Raw genomic sequence first — 18461 nt, 5'->3', positions numbered from 1 at the left:
TCAGTGTTTCAAGGATCTTTGCTATTTGGATTTTGTATTTTTAAGGCCTTTTAGGGGCTTGTGGGGTCTGCGCTTCACAGCTGAGGCAAAATATCTGCTTATTGAATCAGAGACATTTTGCAGCGAGTTAAAGAGTTCGCATAAATCTGTTGCTGTTGTCGCATTTCATTGCCATGAATGTCCAACTGTTTTGCTTATTGACAGTCCTCACTTTAGGGTGGTTTGTGAGAATGCATCCAACAAGTATGTTTGATGCTTTCAGCAAGTGAGATTTAGAAGCAAAGATTACTGGCACAGGTTGCCCAAGGAGGCTGTGGATGCCCCATCCCTGGAGGCATTCAAGGCCAGGCTGGATGTGGCTCTGAGCAGCCTGGTCCGGTGGTTGGTGACTCTGCACATAGCAGGGGGGTTGAAACGAGATGATCATTGTGGTCCTTTTCAACCCAGGCCACTCTATGATTCTATGATTACAGTGCTGTTGTCTCAAGTCAGGGGAAGGGAAGCTACTAATGGCAACAGAAGGGAATTTGTTTCAGTTCCCTCCAGGAAGGTTTAAGTACTGGTGATATTATTAGATGTACTTGAAATCATTGAAGTGGCCTTTAAGTGCATCCAGCAGCAAACAGTCTGACTTTGCCAGAGAGGGCGGCTTGTCACAAATACACGCTGTTATCTTTCCTCTTCCTCTTTTATAGGAGTCAAAGGTCAGGTTACTGATAAAAATGGGAATCCTATTCCCAACGCAATCGTGGAAGCCAAAGGGAGGCCTCACATCTGCCCCTACAGAACAAATGAGCACGGCGAGTACTTCCTTCTCCTTTTGCCTGGGAAATATGTGATCAATGTAAGTGTGCTGCCATCCTCAGTTATTCTAATTGTGCTTTGAATCCTTGAGCACAGCAAGGCTGAACCGTTATGGTTGAGTAAGCTGAACTTGCTTGGGTCAAATGTAGGAGCTGTCAAGACTCACCGGCAGATTTTTCTTCCAAGATAATCTTTAAATTAGAGTTGGCAGTAAGTAGATGTTTAGATGCCACTAAGATTTCCTGTCCCTTGGATGCCCAGAAATAAGCATTCCTCCAACTGCATGGTGGAACCTGCTGAGACAGTTGCTGGACTGCGCTGGGGCTGTCCTGATGTGTTAGAAACAAAGCTTGTAGAAGGCAGAAGCTGGGATCCACGTAGCCCCAGGCAGCAGCAGGCTGACAGTGCCCTTGGTGATGGCTGTGGTGTCAGGAGGCATGAGAGGGCATTTGTACAGTTAGTTTGAGATGGGAATCGTCCTCTGTCATCTCCCAGAGAAGAGACTTCCCTCCACTCAAACATCAGTCTGGTAAATTCCTCCTTGGGCTTGAACATCACCTGAGAGCCTCCTTCATGCACTTGACCTTCTGTTCCCTTCACTATTCATTGCAGCCTGAAAAGGGAGTATGGCAGCAGACCTTCACTGGGCACCCAGAAGCAAACAATCTCCATCAGTACAACACCTTACAGAGGCAACACCCCAACCCAGAGACATTGTTGTGAAGCAATTTAGTGGGTTCATCCACTGAGAGGCCCTGACACAAATAAAATTAGCAGAGCCTTCTTGGGAACTGTGGGGAGAAAACAAGTGTTCTGTTACCATTCCCAGCTCAGCTTTTGTTATTTCCTCTTGTTTAGCTCAACTTAGATTTAGAACATTTTTCTATATACTGAAACTGTAAACAAGCTTCAGAGCAGAACTCGGTGTTTAAAACCAAGTAAGAAATCTTTTGTGCTTGTTCCCAGGCTACGGTACCAGGATTCAAATCGATGCTGAAGACAGTGGACATCCCTGACAACACTGCTAACTTCAGTGCTCTGAAACAAGACTTCTCCTTCCCAGATGTCTCTGTCAAACCAAGCCCTGCTTCGTGCCCCAGAACCCCCCTGTACCAGGAGCTCGAACGCACGTCAGCTGCAGTAAAACCAACTCTACACATCTTGGTTTTAGTAATGGTTACGATTTCCATTTTCAAATGAAGTCAGGAGTTACATGACGTGGCAAAACCTTCCGGCTTCTGAAACGAAGATTGTATGTAAGAGAATGTTTTTGTAAAGCTGAGAATTGGGTTTGTAATCATGTTTATTGCGTTTTTGTAAAATATTGCCTTGACAATCAGATGTTATACTTTAATTAGACTGTCACTTTTCTACGACAATGTTTTATTTCAAAGAAATACTGTACAGCCCATTGAGATGGTAACTGTAGGTGTCTGATGCAGTGTTACAGACACACTTCGTTAAAGAACTTGCCAGAGGTTCAAAAACAGTTTGGGACTGTGCTGCAAGTGTGTCCCAGTGGTGCTCTGTTGGACCAGCAGTTTGTGTGCCCACACACATGCAAGCAATTAGTTCCATCCTAATTTCTCATAATAAAGCCACTGCTAAAAATGAAGAATGACACTTCTAACTCCGTTCTTTCCTGTCTAGACAAACGAGACCGATCAGGACTGAAATAACATCAGTAATGCCCGTTCTAAGAAAGGATGCAGGGAGGAAGTAGCAGGAGGTATGTGCCAAGGGGCTGCGTGCTGGAGCCTTGGTGCCAGCCTGTGCCACTGTAGAGTGCTCACAAGTTAGAGGCCAGTACCAGTGCACAGCCTTGGTTCTGATTTTGTTCCTTATGCCATAAGTGACATCTCCTCAAGGCATGTGATGCAGGACACTCTGTAATACCCACCCCAGGAACCTGCACTGCTGTTCCACAATTAAAAAGGTGCATGAAAATCAAGCAGCACTTCAAAAACATCAAATCACGGCCATGAAAAAAGCACTGAGGAGGATATAAACATCTTTATTTAAAGCTTTTAAACAGATAAAATGTTTAGTTTCCTCAGCAGAGGAAAACCTGAAACCCAAATATATAGTACATGTTGGAAATTCTTCTGTGCACTGTGAGCGGAGAGCTGTATCTTATTGAATGACACCCACTAAGCCACAGGGACAGCACTACAGGAGTGACAAAATTGCATAGTTAAATAATATTACACTCAGCTGTCTAGTTAAGTAAGACTCTGCTCTGGGAAACACTATTTGATATTTCAGGTGTTAATTTGGCTCAAAAACAAAAACTGACCCTGGAAAGTAACAGCTAGTGAGAAAAGGAGTCAACACTGCCTCAAGTGTCAACAACAACTTTTACAGAAACAATATACGTGACAGAAAGACCTCTTCTTCAGTGCACCTGTGGTAAGCAAGTATACGTTAGTTGGAAGCAACACCGCAAGATGCAGCCCTCACATCTACCCTCATAAGCCCCCATGCACCGTGAGTAACAAAAACAGTGAGCAGAGCTGGAGGCAGGCAGGAGCTGTGCCACCCTGTAAGTCACAAGTGCATGTGCCCAAAGCTCTTTTCCACTGGCACTTAACACAGCAGCAACTACCCTTCATTTAGGCTGTGCTGCACAGCAGAGGATCTCCTCTGCCTGGGATAAACACAACTACAGCCTCAGGTTGAGAAGGAATATTTCAACCAAATACCGATTCATTTATTCACCTTATTTTGTTGTTTCATTATGCTTCTAATGATTTCCTGCTCTGGCCCCAGCAGCAGCTGTACCCAACCACTGCCCACCTGAAGCACACAGGCAGTTACCACAACTGCAGCCTTCTCAGTCCTGCCTGTTCCCCCAGCTCCTTTGGTCACCTTCATGTTCAGTGTGTTCTTCCTTCCACACACTGCCCTCTGATGTCAGCAGCACCACAGAGCACTGTGTGGCTGCAGTGGGAGATGCAAAAGCATTTCAACGCAAACCACCACCCAAGCAGTTCCCTTGTGTTCACATGGCATTGGCTTCTGACTCTTTTCAACGAGCATTTTGCAGCTTCAACATCAAGACAGTGTTAAGGGAAGGAAAAGTGAGAACAAAGGCATACGTTGTCCATCTCTCCACCTGAATATGGCCTGTATCTCTGCCTGCATGCTACGATTTCTTAAATATCCCTCTTATAGGATGACTTATAGTGACTTACTAAGCACACGTGTGTGTCTGTACAGGTACCAACAAACCAATCCAATAAATTAAAGCTCACACCACTAACTATAAGCACAAGAAAATTTACAAACTGCAATAAATTAATGATTAAAACGTGTACAATATTAAATAACGATCTCAAAGGCCTCGCCAAGTAAGAACACTTTCATGCCACGACACTGCCAGCTTTTGCACCATGACACGAGGACGGGCAATGGTTATCTGCCACAGAGAAGAGCAGTGGAAGCTTCCAGCCAGCACTGCAGAGCACAGTGCATGGTGACAAAGCCAAAGGCTCCAGCATGTCAGACCAAACACTGTTCTCAGCTGGTTACTGCTCTGCCCTGCACATGTCTCCAATAGGAAACAAGGCAGATGCCACCAACCCATCACCCTGCTCCCTTATTATCTGTAAGGCACGCTTTTAAAAAAGAATGCAGAAGACAACAACTAGCAAACAACAAACCTCACTGGCTGGTAAAAGGAACATTAAGCCAGAAAACAGAATTCACAATAAAAATTTAAGAAAGTAACATGGCCAAGGATGCAGGCCCCCAAATTACCCACCTCCTTGGTGCTGTGTGGAGCAGCGAGTGTTCCCAGGGCTGCTCTCCACAGAACATATGCTAAGGAAGTAAAACTTCAGGTCACAAAGTCAGCTGTGCTGTATATGCCTGTTTTACCTTTTGCCAACTCAGATTTAATAGGAGGTGAAATTGTTTCTGAAGGAAAACCCCAAAGCAGAGTGCTTGCAAACAGCAACAGCACTGCTGTGACTGGTCAGCCATTTTTAAGAGCTGATTTTTTTCTTCCTCCTACAATATGGAGATCACACAAGGGAGCTGGAAATGAATGCCCAGAGCAGGATGGCAAAATTTGTCCCAGCAGAAACTGGGTTAGTAACAGCTGCTCCCCACAGCTGGGAGCTCCACAGCAATCAGTGACTGCAGAGAAGGGATCAAATTGAAAAAGACATTAAGAATTCATCCATCGCAGTGTCCCTTAAGGACACTCCCCATTTAATCAGTGCTTCCCAACTACACAAGTTGGGGATTCTCAGCCAGCTGCACATTGCAGACCAATAGGATCAGTTCTGATCTGCAGCAGCAGTTAACGGTGTCTGCAAGATTCGCTGTGCTTCCATTTATCAAATACAAATGCAGGGAAATGAAGAGGAAGCAGTGTTAATGGAGGCAGGATCTGCACCTACAGCAATTCTTTATTTAAAGGAACATACAAGTGAGTTTTCTGTTTTGTTTAGTTAAAATGAACAGTGGTGAAGCTTCAGAGATACCGATGCCTTTTAGCAGTAGCTTTCAACATGTAGCTCAAATGTACAAACAAACTTTATCACCAACACAGGTACTCTAGGAATTTTTTTGCAGTCACACGAGTTTACCAAGTTTCTGCTGTACATTTTTTACTTTCCACAAGGAAGCACATAGGAACATGAAAGGTACTTCCCTGTATTCCTGGTGTTTCCAGTCCTGGTTTCCAGGCATTTATACTGGAATCAATATTTCAGCTCTGATGTTAAAGTGATTTTAACACCTCAGGTCTTTGAGCTGGCACAGAGGCAGTTTTGCACTGGCACTGCAAAGGTAAGGAAGCCACTTCCCTGAGGGTTGTGGGATGGTAAAACACAGCACAACTTCTGCATTTAGATCTCATCTCCACTCCTGGAGCTCTCCTGACTCTAAGACTATTTGTTGGCCCCTGCAGGACAGCTGAACTGTGACTATGTGCCAAATTAATGAACTGAGAACACCCAAATCCCTTCGGAGTCTGGTCATCCCAAGGAACAGATAGAAGCCACTTGTGAGGGAACTCTCCGCCTGAAGAACAGGTCAGATGAGAAACCTAACTACGTTTTTAGACACTTCAGCTTACAAAGATATACTCACGTTACCTCCTTTGAATGCATCACAGACCTAAGTCAATGAGCAGATTTCTTCATAAAGGAACGGATACATTTCACGAGGGTTTTGTGGAAGCACAGTGAGGAAATAAGAGCTAAACGAAGGACGGACGGATCCAACTGAGACAAACTCTCATTTAGCCAAAAACCTTTGCAGCAGGTTTTCAAAGTTCTTGTGATAGAGAAGAAAAAGAGAATGGCAAAAGTTGGAAAGGCTGCTGAATGTGAAGAACTGTGTAAAGGAAAAAGACACAAGCTTCTCTGTCTCTGCAGGTGGAGGTGGACTTTTTTTCTTACTATTTTTACACAAGTCCAGAAAAAACCAACCTATAAACATCCCCTATTGTTGCCAGTTTGCCTTGCTTTTTAACTCTAAGTTCTTTGTTTCTTTCTCCTGTTCACATCTTTCACGCTCTGCTAAAGTAATAAGGGCAGTACAGACCACCACATCCACACCATGTTTTAAAAGTATTTCTCAGGATATTTAAGAGGTAACCTAGAACTGGAACTGGTCAGAGACTCCTCACAGCGTACTCATACAGCCCTGGAGTTCACAAAGTACATTATAAAAACTAAAGACACCGTACTCTCTTCAATTTCCCAGATCTTGAATGTTACTTTCCACCACAACTCCCCTGGTTTCCCAACAAACATCCAAAAGATCTCCCTCTCAAAAGGATTTAATTTTTTTGGGAGTGAGGGAAACAAGGCTCTATTTTGTTCTTTTATTGCCTTACTCAGATGGTTCTGATTCTGCCTGGTGCTTTCACTAGGCAACACACTGTGGAATGCAATCTTCTTTCTTCTTAACTGACTTTAAATGAACTCTTCAGAACGTCCCTTCTCTGATCATCCCTGAACAAGGGCTTACAATATTTGTACTCAATACTGTAATTGAAACATTGCTTTTTTGTACAGTAAAACACCTGGAAAGTCAAACACTGACCAACAAGAATCAGTTACTTCTACTGAGAGAGATTTAAAACGTTCCGTGTTAAATTAACTAGCAAATATCAGGCTATCCTTAACAATTCCAGTGCGTTTACTTCAGCAATGACTTTTCATACCAAACGTTAAGACACCCAAAATATTAACCTGCAATAAGCATATAAAAATAATTTCTTTCTCTCTTATTTGCTGTACCAGTTTATGAGTACTTTTAGTTGCTTTCCATCACCCTAGCCAAAATAAGTTAGTACAATCATTTGTATGGGCTGCCTGCACACCGGACATGGTTTGTTCCTCTTCTTCAGTTTTCTTGCACACGTAAAGCATGACATGAGATGTCCTGTCTTGCCGTGTACTATGCAGCCATTTTTCGGCCTGCTCTGGCATATGACACAGGGCTCTATGCTGCTAACAGGCAGACTGGACTCCATACCTTCCTCTTTGTCTTTCATTTCTTTCTTCTCAGGTTCCCTAAAGTCCTCCTGACTGCTGCAAAACACGCTACTAGATGTAGATGGCTGAGAATAATCTTCACTTTCCTGGGATTCAGGTATCTGGGCTGTTTTATCTTCATTCTCCTCCACAGCCGGTTCTTTATCTTCATTCATTTTCACTTTCTTACAGTCAGGAACATCAAAACCTTTGTCAGATTCCAGGTGGAAAGAACCTTCTAATTTGCTATTCACCGATTTATCGCTCTTCTCATCAGGAAGCCAGTCCTCACGGAGGGCCCAACATCGGTGGCAATGTCGTGGGAGCGGAGGATTCATTTCGCTACATTTAGGGCACTTCCAATAGTCCTTTAGTAAATTAAAGGATGAAACAGCTTTAGCCACTTAAGAACGCTCATTACTGAAGTATTTAGAGATCATTAAGAATTAATTACTGCTAAAAATAATAGCGATTTGGAGCTATCAACAAATTTATATAAGAATTCCACTCAGTGTCCAACTCCGTTTTATGGACCTGGATTAAAATAGCCTCATTGTTATACAACTCGCTATTTTCTTCCTTACAGTAGATTTATGAAATATAAGTGTAATAATACTGGCTTACTATTTCTTAGCCAACATTTAAGAAACTTCTTTCTGGCCAAGTGGTGGTTATTCCTATGCATGTCAGCAACTGGAAACAGGTGGAGACTGAAGGAATGCTGAGCTGTTGGTGTGCAGAGTGGCCGGATGAGGGCACTCTGACACAGCCGAGCAGCACTCACAGAGGCACCAAACATTAAAGAGTAGCATCAATGTGTCTCAGAGCTTCCTCCATAACATTAAAAAAAGCAAGCTACCATCTCATTAAAGACACGCTTTGCTTGTAAGGACCAACACCCTCCTCAGAATCAACGCGTACAAGTGGAAAAAAATTAAACTTCTTATTTGGAACACCTGCAGTGTTTCCTGCTTTAAGTTCTGAACAGCATCAGCGACATCAAAAGCCTAAGAGACTAAGCCCTAAAAACTGAGTACAGGGACTCTTCCACACCTAAGCAGTGCTGTGTATCCAGACGGTGGCTTGCCCTGTGTTTTACAGCAAAGTCCCCCAGCCTACAGACTACCATGAAACAAGCATTTCAGGCAGTTCTTCACAGCAGCAATCTTCAAGCCTCAGCTAAAACGAGCAACAAATGAAGATGCTTTTAAATTACAGCATGTATTTTTCTCACGCCTGTATATTTTGCTCCAAAATCCTGAACTTCCTCCCAACACTACAGGAACCTTCCCACAAAGCTTAACAGAAGCCATCCAATAATTTTACAGTACTGTTGCAAACAGGTTTGCATTCACATCTCTGTGCCACGGGTTGCTTCACTGAGGCTGGACAATAAAACTAGACATTATGACTTAAAAGAATAGCATTTTCGTAACGTATATAACTTAATGTTATTTTTTTCCCCTTTCTTTTGCATAAGTCAAATCTAGACTCAAAATACACAAAGTCAATGAAACTGAGTTAGCATTTCTTTTAATGCACCAAGAAACCTAGTAAGATACTTTCCAAAACATCCATATTTTGGATTCATCTACATGCCCTGACCACCTACTGTTAGTTCACCCAACCAATGATGCTTTGCCAGTCAAGGTTTTACTCACGGCTAGAGAAATCTCTGGATCTTCATTGAACGAATCAGAATCACTATCTTCATCTTCATATATAGTCAGCTGATAGACCTATTTCAATTAAAAATACAGAAGCACTGATGTAACTGATGTTTGGTGTTCAACTCAACATCTGGCTTCTAATAGACTACTTTTATTAAAATGCAATAACAAAATGACACATACACTCCCTATTAACAAGTAACTCCATAAAAACTGATGACTGATTTGGGGATGGGGAAGAATCTTTCACATTAGGAATGCATTTTGGATTAAAATGTGGAGTTATCCCAGACAGAAGGAACTGCTGGTGCAGTGGTTCTACTCAATGCTGGTGGGGTCACACCTGGAGTACTGTATCCATTCTGGGCTCCCAGTACAAGAGAAGCATGGAGCTGGGGCAGATCATGCTGGTATAAAGGTGGCCCAGAGTGAGGACAGATTCATTAATGTAATGAGAACAGAACTCATTAATGTAATGTAAGAACAGTCTCAACCCCAGCTAGTGAGTTGCAATCAAACACGTGGATGCAATTTGTCACATTGCACACCCAAAGAATTACTGTTGCTTCTTGTTGGAATCTCAACATTTAGTGTTCAAGTAATTTCCTTCCCTTGGCTCTAAAAAAACCAAAAAGTACCTCATCATCTTCATCTGTGAGCTCCTGTCCCTCTTCATTATGGCTATAGTCTTCTGAATAAATAGATTCAACTTCAAACTCTACACTGAACTGGTCTGAAACAGAACCGTGGTCAAACCAATCAGAGTTTTCACTTAACGAACTGGCCTCAAGATCCTGAATGAAAAGAAAGAAAACACACGTTCAATCTCATTAGTCCACATCCATAATCATTAAGATGAGAAGAGGAAAAAAACCAAACCAAACAACAACGATCAATGTAGCAGCTGTGGAAGGAATGAGAACAGCTGCTGTTAGATGGAATAGCACTAAGGAGACAATAGGATTACAGCTGGCTAAACAAAGCTAGATCTGAAAGCTTCCTGTTGCCCCTGGAATAGAAGAAGCAGATTACCTATGGCCACCCTGGAGCCTGCTGCTATTATTCCTCTAAGGCTCTCCTAACAAGCGTAAGGATACACGCTGTCTTTTGGCATGTTCATTAAACTCTCTATTTTTTCCATCAACAAAATAAAACATTAGCGTACAGTCTGAGCTCAGTAATTCAGAATACAGCACTAAGAACACTGCCAGCTTAGGCCTTCAGTAGCAAAGCTGTAACAAAATTACCAGTGACCTACAACTATGAAGAATTACAGACCATTAGAGACTACTACTCTTCTTTCATCACTCTAAAAAATACTTATTTTAAAAGAAAGGTATCTGATATTTTCCCCATACTGTGCCAAATGTAAGCATTTGGTTTTTATGAATATCCCTCCCTACTTCTCTTTCCTCAAACTCAGTCCTCAGATGACACAAATTAATTACAAAAGCAATGTTTAAAGATGGATATTTGCACTTGTGGTAACTGCAAACCATACCACCAAAAGCCAAAACCATGATTTGACTTACCGGAATGGAGACAGAATCTGTGGAGTCGCTGCTATTGCTTCTGTCCCGGCACAGCCCGCTGACTACACACCAGGAGAGACTCTCATCAAAGGTCAACGAGATGCTGTCCGACTTATGACGTTTTCTTCTGTCGCTGTGCCCATCATCTGAAGAATTTTCTTCTGGGCATATTCAAAAATCTTTATTACTCCAAAACATCAATGCAATGTGCAGGGTTTTTTTTTTTTAATATATATAATTTTTTTTTTTAAACAGCAGCTTAAAATACAGTTTATGTAAGTAGAAATTCAAGAATTCATAGAATTATCAAGAACTACATAGAGGCAACAGAAATTAAGACAACACAGTACCAACATGAAAGGTGAAACATTCCTGAAACCAGCAATTCAGGGGCTGGCTTTTGCTACTTGTGCCACCAGCATAGCTCTTAAGTGGCAGCCTCCACATGTAAGAAACAAAATAACAGCACACTTGGAAACATTTTTACCTTTTCACACATGCCACTCATAATAAGCCTCTATTAACTTTAAGCAATGCAGTTAGGACTTTAATTGTACTAACCCCATCTACAGTCAGAGGACAGAAAGAGGCTTTCAGGAGGCTTAAAAGGCCGCCCCAGAATTTGGAGGGAGATGAGTCACTTGCTCCCAGATCAAATGTGTGCAGAGGACCTCATGGCAGGCCAGATTCAGCTTCAACAAGCTTCTAACACCTCAAGGTATTTGACAGTATCAGCACTAAGTGCAGTTGTATTTACTCTGAATTTTTCTAATACATCATTATGCAAATGAGTTGGACAACACGTGAATGAGAAAATCTTCAAGGCTAACATACTACAGGAAAACTGAAGCATGAAAATACTTTAAATTGTACTTATTAAATACGCTCAGTCTGAAAGCCCAAAAGCAGTGCTTTTTTTTTACGTATATCATGTTTTGATACATCGATCTACTGCAGCATAAGCGGTAGGGAGACAGCATCTATGGGGCAGTAAGTCGAAATTCAGCTCCACTGACTTTTAGAATGTTTGATAAGAAAAAATAATCTTTAAGAAAGCATTACAAAGTCGGTTCATATGCACAGTGGAGTGAAAATTCCCCATGAGGACAACTTGGTTCAGACCTCGGTAAGAACCTGCTGTCCCCTACAGGCACCCTCTGCATGTCCCCTCTATTGCCCAACTTCAGCCTGGCCCTTGGAAACACACCAAAAATCCACAAGTGTCCAAGTCTTGAATCTTTTATTGTAAAAGAAAAGAGAACAAAACACTTGTACATACTTTGAGACTTCTCTCACTTTCCCTTGGTGCTTCTTGGCTCAGCCCCTTTTCTTTTTCTGCCCTGAGAGCCCCACCAAATTTGGTGCCCCCAGGCCCAAGGGTTGCTCCTCTCCATCATTGTCCTCATTTATAGTTGCCATGGCTCCATGCTGTACTGATACTGTACCACCACAAGTTTGCTATACACTATGTAAGAGGCTCCAAAGGAGCCGCTACCATTGACAATTTAACAATAACATTGGTTTAAAAGGAAGATTTCCTATAAATTAGAAAAGAAGTGTATATAAAAACACTATATTAAAAGAACTTTTAAGGTTGTAACAAGCTAATAAATGGATGCAAAGGCAAGAGTTAATAATCAAACCTACAATAAGTAAGCACAACACAGGACCTTCCATGCTCTGGGTCATGCCTAAATATTACAGGTGATGTCGATTAACTGTGACTTTCCATCCCTTTATCAGGTTTTGTTGCAACATTAAAATGTTCTTTTAATTTAGTGCAAACCGCTTGTCAAAGCAGCACAGTTCTTGGACTGAATAAGACAGAAGTCTATGCTGAACACACACACAAAAAAACACTTCACAAAAAGTGAGGAACTTTAAATGTTCCCAAGCAGATGAAGAGAAAAAAAAAACCACCTATGCAATGACAGGTTCTCACTGCCCAGTTAGTTCAAGTGTCAACTCATGATGTAATAAAAGTGATGAAATAAAGCGGTGCAAGGAATCTGAAAGGACAGTAGTTCAGTTCAACTGTACAGAACACCTCCATGGAGCGATTTAAAGTTACACAACATTTTGCTGAGCAATTTGTTGTTTGCTAATTATCAGGAGAAACACTCCATAGTTTGCAGATATATTGTGATTATTAACCACAATAAAGAAGAGCTGGAGACAAATATAATGCTCAAGTGGGCAGACTCTTATGAAATGCTTAAGGAATTGTCAGATACCTAAATACATCCAGCTGCACTACCAACTGAAATCCAATGAGAACGGCTTTTAGAGCAAAGAAAATGTAAAGTGTTGTGGCTATTTACAGAGGGACCTGGAACGCATTTGACTGCATCAGTAGAGACAGAAGTGTTCTCATTACAAAGACAGCACAACCAAGGCCTGCTGATGTGAATCATTTGGGTAGATCCACAAAACAAATGATTCTGTTGGCTCACTTAACACCTCTAGTAACCCAAACCGTAATGTGACACTGGAGCAGTGCGAGGAATTGCGTATCTCTTCCAGGCTGAACACTCTGGTTCAGATAAGCAGAGAATCACAGGGTTTGTTAGCATCTCTCAAGGCCATTAAGGCAACAAGACGCCCTTGTTTGTTCGAAGCGGTCATGACACTGAAAGCTCTGCATCATGAATCTGCACGTACCAGATTCACTGTGTGTCCTCCTCCTAGAAGATGTGGTTGGCTGGGAAGTCACGTTTGATGAAGTCTGCTTTTCTTCTGATTCTGGTATGGATTCCTGATTAACAGAAATACACAACAAGCCCACACATGAACATGAGGTGAGGGCCACAATTACTGTAACTGCACCCAAACAAGCAACAACATAGAAACGAAACTAAATTTACATCTTAGAACATAAAAGGTAATATTAAAGATTACCTTTAGAACATTTTCTTTTTCAAGCTGAAATCTGGCGTCATCCTGAGGTGGATCAGCAAGTGTAGAATCTGAAAACAAAGCAGTAAAGTAGCACTGAATTTTGTTATTAATCCATTCCAATGAATGTTGTACCTTAGCTGTGATTCTGCAGATGGAAGGATATATGTACAAAATACTTTTACATTCCTATGAATTGTATTTTACTAGCTATCACCTCACGTGAACAATGAATTAAATGACATTCGATAGAAAATAGACTGCAGTTAATTATGTATCTTTATTACCAGGCAGACCATGAATTAATCCATTACCTTCAAAGAAGAAGTATCTGAATTTAAGTTTGCTGTCATAACAATAAGGACTAATACTGACCGCCCTTAAGAAGACAGATCCAGCAGCTGAATACACACCCTTAGAAAAATTAAAACCATTTCATGCTGCAATATGGATTTAGAAGCCCATTCACAAAACAGCTTCCACTATTTAATTCCTGCTACATTTCTTATATTAGCCAGAAATTACAGTTAACGTACTTCATGCTGCAGAAAATGTATCTATTTGTTAAGTACGTGGCTTCTTTTTGTTGTTCCTTCCCCCCCAAAGAGGACTCAGTGTTGACATTACTACCTTCCAGTTCAGTTCTAAATGTACGTCACTGTTTTGGAAGTGAAAACTGAACACCAATACAACAGAAAGCATGCACTCTGACTTCACTGTTGGCATAAGCTCACAAAGCTCATTTCTGGAACTAGAGCCTTTAACACCAACACAGTTCTAGCCCTGAGGAAACCAAGCAGCTTCTCAATCAAGTCCTGTTTGTGCTTCACCTGGTTCAAATCCCACATTACCCAAAGCAGTTTAGAGCCTCCCCAACCCCCCAAAAGAAATCCTGTTTGCTTCAATTTGCCTTCATCTGTGATCTCTGCAGTCACCAGCAGTTAATTATGGAGAGGCAGATGCTTTCTGAGCACCAGATGAAAGATGCATTAACATGAGTTACGTTTTCTCTTCTACTACTTCTCAAAACAGAAGGCTGTTCCAGACTAGCTTACCTTGTTGATTGACTGCTATCAGATTTCTGGAAATCATGGAATATATTCTCCTTAGATGGGGATAAAGAAAGATGATGCACGTTAGCTACTTTAGAGTTCATGTAGACATTCCACACTTTGCTGGAAAGTTCTGCAGTTTTTTTTTCAACTGTGATAACTGGAGACTGCCTAGAAAAGCAAGGCAATTCCCATGGCAAATATAGGAAACTGTTATTCTGAAGTGCTGAAGCACTTTCAGTATTGTTTCACCCAAAGGAAAAGGAAGAGATTTTATTCATCTCAGTAGAGTAAAAGAGCATTAGCTTCTAAATGCGCTCAGTCAGAGAACAGAAAAGTCACAATCCTTTTGACAAAGAGCCCCTAACAAATCAGTATTCGTTTTTAACAAGAGGAATTCTCAATCAGTGCTTTATACGATGGGACTTCTGATGTCTGTAGTCTTGGAAGACAAGTAATTTGCTCAAAAGAAATGCTGAAATACTGTAGCAAGGCACTATTAGTGGCTAAGAGAACACACTGTGATTACATACTACTGTTCTCTGCTAAAACCTATGTTGCTTCTTACATAAATCAGGTCAGGAGTCTGGTGTTAAATGCTTCTGCAATCCCTTTGCAGCTGTTACATTACAGAAGAGAGTTTTCTTTCACCTTGGGATGGTCTGCATGAAGCTACTGCAACACTTATGAACGTGTGGAAAGTTTGGGATTTCGTGATTATGGACACAAAGGTTAGTTCAGAGGAATGAAGATTACATCAGGTACCAAATGATGAAGGAGAGCTTACCATTTTTCAAGCTACAGAAAATTAATACAAGGCCGTACAGATTGCATTCTCCATTATTTCACAACCAGATTCTCAGAAAGGAATTCTATTTTACCTGTGTTCTTTTACTGAAAAGCTTGTTACTCCAAATAAATCCCCAAGAAGATCATTTGCACAGTGCACAATATGTTGCTCTTTTTGATCGTATAATTGTTTAGACATAATATATTGTCCAAGATAGAATATTACCTGTAAAACAAACCACAGGCATTGTTACATACAGAAGTTTTGCTTTCTGAAGATCAAATACAAGAAAACACATTAAATTGTTATTTGCTCCTCCCACTCCCATTGCCTAAAACTCCCTCAGTGCTGCAATTTTCACCTATCTTCCCCTATGAACTCTGTTATTCTACAGACAGGCAGAAGCCTTTGTAGATGTTGAGAAACTTGGTAAACACTGCCTACCAAGTGAGCAGGAAAACTCAAGCCAAAACCTTGTTTCAACACCATTTGTTGCACCCCCCATCACCCAAAACAGAAAAACCATCTCCCTGGATTTACTGTCATCTACCTTTATTAATTAAAAGCCCTCACCTCCTTCATAGTAAACGTGTCTTTTTCTGCACCAGCTAACTTCAACAGCTTCAGCAACAGTGGCTTTGGTTTAACCTGTGTGGAGATTAAAGCAGAACAGCGTACAGCAATTATTCACTCAGCTCTACAGATACACACAGACTGGTTTCCTTCTACATTAACCTGATATAAAAGACACATAGGTGCATGACGACCTATCCAAGCTTTTGGCTTCATGAAGTTGAACTTAAGACCTTTATGACTGTGAAGTCCAGAGTGCAAGAGCCAGCTCTGCCCCTGAATCTTGTCACTTGGGACGGGCACAGCTCGTCCTGCCCACTGTAGTATTTCAGTCACTCCCATGCCCACAGTGCCCTCCCACACGCTGCACTTCTCTCCACAGCCAATCTGTGAACAATTCCCGGGGCAAAGGGAGAAAACACTCCCAAGTGATTCTCCCCCCACCCCCTTTTTCCCTCTGGCTGATCCCATTCATTGCACTGTCCTGCAAACAGCTGTGCCAGCACAATGCAGGGGGATGAGAATAAGCCGCAGGGGAGCCACAACTGCAAGCAAAGTGCCTGCATGACAACTGCTGGAAGTTCCTGGGTGCAGTAACAGCATTGCCACTTTAACAGCACAAATCCATAGCCAGGCTAATTTCAGTTATCCTAAAATATTCCCCGAATAAAATATGAGACAACAAAAAAACTCTTTAGAGGAGGAAGGGAAGCTTCCCTATATTCCATTTCAAATCACAGAATCACACAGAATCACAGAATGACCCGGGTTGGAAGGGACCTCAAGGATCATGTAGTTCCAACTCCCCTGCCTGGCAGGGCAAATACTTGCTACGATTAACACAAAGCATTAATTAGTGCATTAGCAACAGATCAGTCGCAAGAATCACGCATAGCAAAGCCTGCAGACAACACCGCGTGTCTATTCATTCCCTTTCTGAAAGTTCCAGCGCCTTGGAGCACGCAGGACACGGCAGCTTCACAGAGGAAGCACAGGCAACTTATAGGGCGAGGAAAGAAAGTGTGGGAGCTTAAACACCTCAGGATCCATATAAAGAGCCTCCTACGAAAGCAGAGAAGAGAAGCCCCCGACGTGGGGAGCGCACAGCCGGCATCGCCCCGCTGCAACCCCCTGGGGCTCCGACTAATTACGAAGCCCAGCCGAATCGAAAGCGAAAACGCCGATTTTTAAACCTTCAGCTGTGCCACGATGGCTTTCCCACACATCTTCCAGAGTTTATCACTCGTCTTAAACCTCTTCACCACGGAATCGGTATTCAGCTCGCCCCATCCTCACAATCAAGCAGGCTGCTCGCCACAGGGCTCCGGGTAGCAGCACCCGACCACGCTCACTCACCAGAGCCTCCTGCTCCGAGGCGCTGACAGCAGAGCCGTCCGTCAGGGAGGACATCTCGGTATTGCACAGCTGCCTGCAGCACAGGGGAAGAACAAGCTCCACGTTACATCAGCATCCCCGGATCGCCGCCACCCCCCGTGCCGTGAGCTCGGAACAGCCGTGCCATGCGGGCCGGGCCGCCCTTATATAGCGCTGCCAAGCGGCAAGTCGGGGCTTGGCTACGCTCACAGCAGCCCGACATGTCCGAACATGACCCGTCGCGGCGCTGCCGAGTCACTGCGGGGCGTTGGAGGCGCTGACTCACGTTGAAGCGTAGCCGAAGGCCGCCCCGTCCCCGCTGCCCCCCCCACCCGCCGGCCCCATCTCCGACGCTGGCAGGCGGAAGCCGCGCCGCTCGCCTCAGCCGCTCGCCTCAGCCGCTCTCCGGCCTTCCCCCACCCCCGCTCCTCTACGCCCCGAGGCGGCTCCCCGAGCGTCCTGTCGGCTCCCGGCGCTCTCTAGCCGAGCCCTCACGCACCGCCAGCCGCGCTCGCTTCGCCGCCCGGCCCGGAGGACCGCGGGCCTTACGAGGCCGCAGCGCGGTCCGCGCCACACGCCGCCATCTTGGCTCCCCCTCAAGCGCCCCCTAACGGTCGCGGGGTAACGGCCGCGTGGCGCGCAGCCCTCAGGCGGCACCACAGGGAGCGGGGAGATGCAGCGCTGAGGGACGGGGTGCATGGATGGCTTCACTGCGTCCTCTTTCCGTCTTAATAAGGGCAGAGGAGTCTGCTAGCAGCCCCAGTACGGTGCGTTTGCGTAATGGTTTGATTAGCAGCGCTCATTTTGGCTTTATTATTATTTTTTTAAACTGATATTTAGGAGGCTAGGAGGAAATATGACTTCCCTAGAGAAATGAGCAGCCTTCCTGTCCCCCTCTCCCTCTGCAGTTTTGAACATGAAGGCCGTGTAGGAGCATGTCACTGGGTTAGGAGCTCAGTTGCCTCACTTCAATCAGGACTGATTGGTTTTCAGCCTGTCTCCTTTCTCTCATTCTCAGGTGTATTTGCCCACGGTGACACTTCCTAATTATTTTTTATGGGCGAAAAGGCTCATCAAGGAACAGGAGAGCTGCAAATAGTGTGTGAAGATAGGCAGCACCACAGCAGCTCTGTAAGGCTGCTTTCCCATGACAACTAACTTCTTCCGACAAGTAGTGGGTAACTGCCTGGACTTGTCCACTGGCCAAACAGATTTCCAGCAACAACAGCACCTCCAAGAAATTCCAGCCTTGGTTTACATCGAGGTATTTGTGTGAT

The 18461-nt window shown here is 43.4% G+C and overlaps 2 protein-coding genes across 9 annotated transcripts in view; one reads left to right on the top strand and one right to left on the bottom strand.

Moving 5' to 3' along the window:
- CPM (carboxypeptidase M) overlaps positions 1-2419 on the top strand; it is a 28849-nt gene extending 26430 nt beyond the window's left edge. For both annotated transcript variants that reach the window (XM_085514850.1, XM_015856241.3), the window contains 2 exons: positions 696-844; positions 1771-2419. In XM_085514850.1, coding sequence (XP_085370976.1) covers positions 696-844; positions 1771-2004 — 383 coding nt within the window. In that variant the 3' untranslated portion in view covers positions 2005-2419. The remainder of the gene's footprint in view (positions 1-695; positions 845-1770) is intronic.
- Positions 2420-2798: 379 nt separating this feature from the next.
- On the bottom strand, positions 2799-17898 carry MDM2 (MDM2 proto-oncogene). 7 transcript variants are annotated; one of them, XM_015856226.3, is made up of 11 exons: positions 17684-17898; positions 17167-17239; positions 15811-15885; positions 15329-15462; positions 14451-14500; positions 13399-13466; positions 13162-13255; positions 10501-10658; positions 9607-9762; positions 8960-9037; positions 2799-7666 (listed from the first exon to the last, which is right to left on the bottom strand). In XM_015856226.3, the coding sequence occupies exons 1-11, from the start codon at positions 17881-17883 to the stop codon at positions 7097-7099; spliced, it is 1656 nt and encodes a 551-aa protein (XP_015711712.2). In that variant the 5' UTR covers positions 17884-17898; the 3' UTR covers positions 2799-7096. The 7 variants fall into 7 exon arrangements, with proteins under 7 accessions (XP_015711712.2, XP_085370945.1, XP_085370960.1 ...); XM_085514819.1 differs by having other exon boundaries at positions 10501-10661; positions 14451-14618; positions 17684-17782; XM_085514834.1 differs by having other exon boundaries at positions 14451-14618; positions 17684-17782.
- Between the last annotated feature and the right edge of the window lie 563 nt (positions 17899-18461).

The sequence above is a fragment of the Coturnix japonica genome, chromosome 1 (genome assembly GCF_054131305.1).
Source record: "Coturnix japonica strain WE chromosome 1, WE-NBRP24, whole genome shotgun sequence".
Classification (NCBI taxonomy): domain Eukaryota; kingdom Metazoa; phylum Chordata; class Aves; order Galliformes; family Phasianidae; genus Coturnix; species Coturnix japonica.
Note: the sequence above shows the minus strand (reverse complement) of the source record. Positions and strands in the feature narration are given on the sequence as shown.

Coding starts and splice junctions, on each gene's coding strand:
- MDM2 (XM_015856226.3), bottom strand. CDS start 17,883: ATGCACCCCGTCCCTCAGCGCTGCATCTCCCCGCTCCCTGTGGTGCCG. Junction 13,467..14,450: donor GATAGCAGTCAATCAACAAG/GTAAGCTAGTCT, acceptor CTTTGTTTTCAG/ATTCTACACTTGCTGATCCA. Junction 7,667..8,959: donor ATCCAGAGATTTCTCTAGCC/GTGAGTAAAACC, acceptor AATTTACTAAAG/GACTATTGGAAGTGCCCTAA.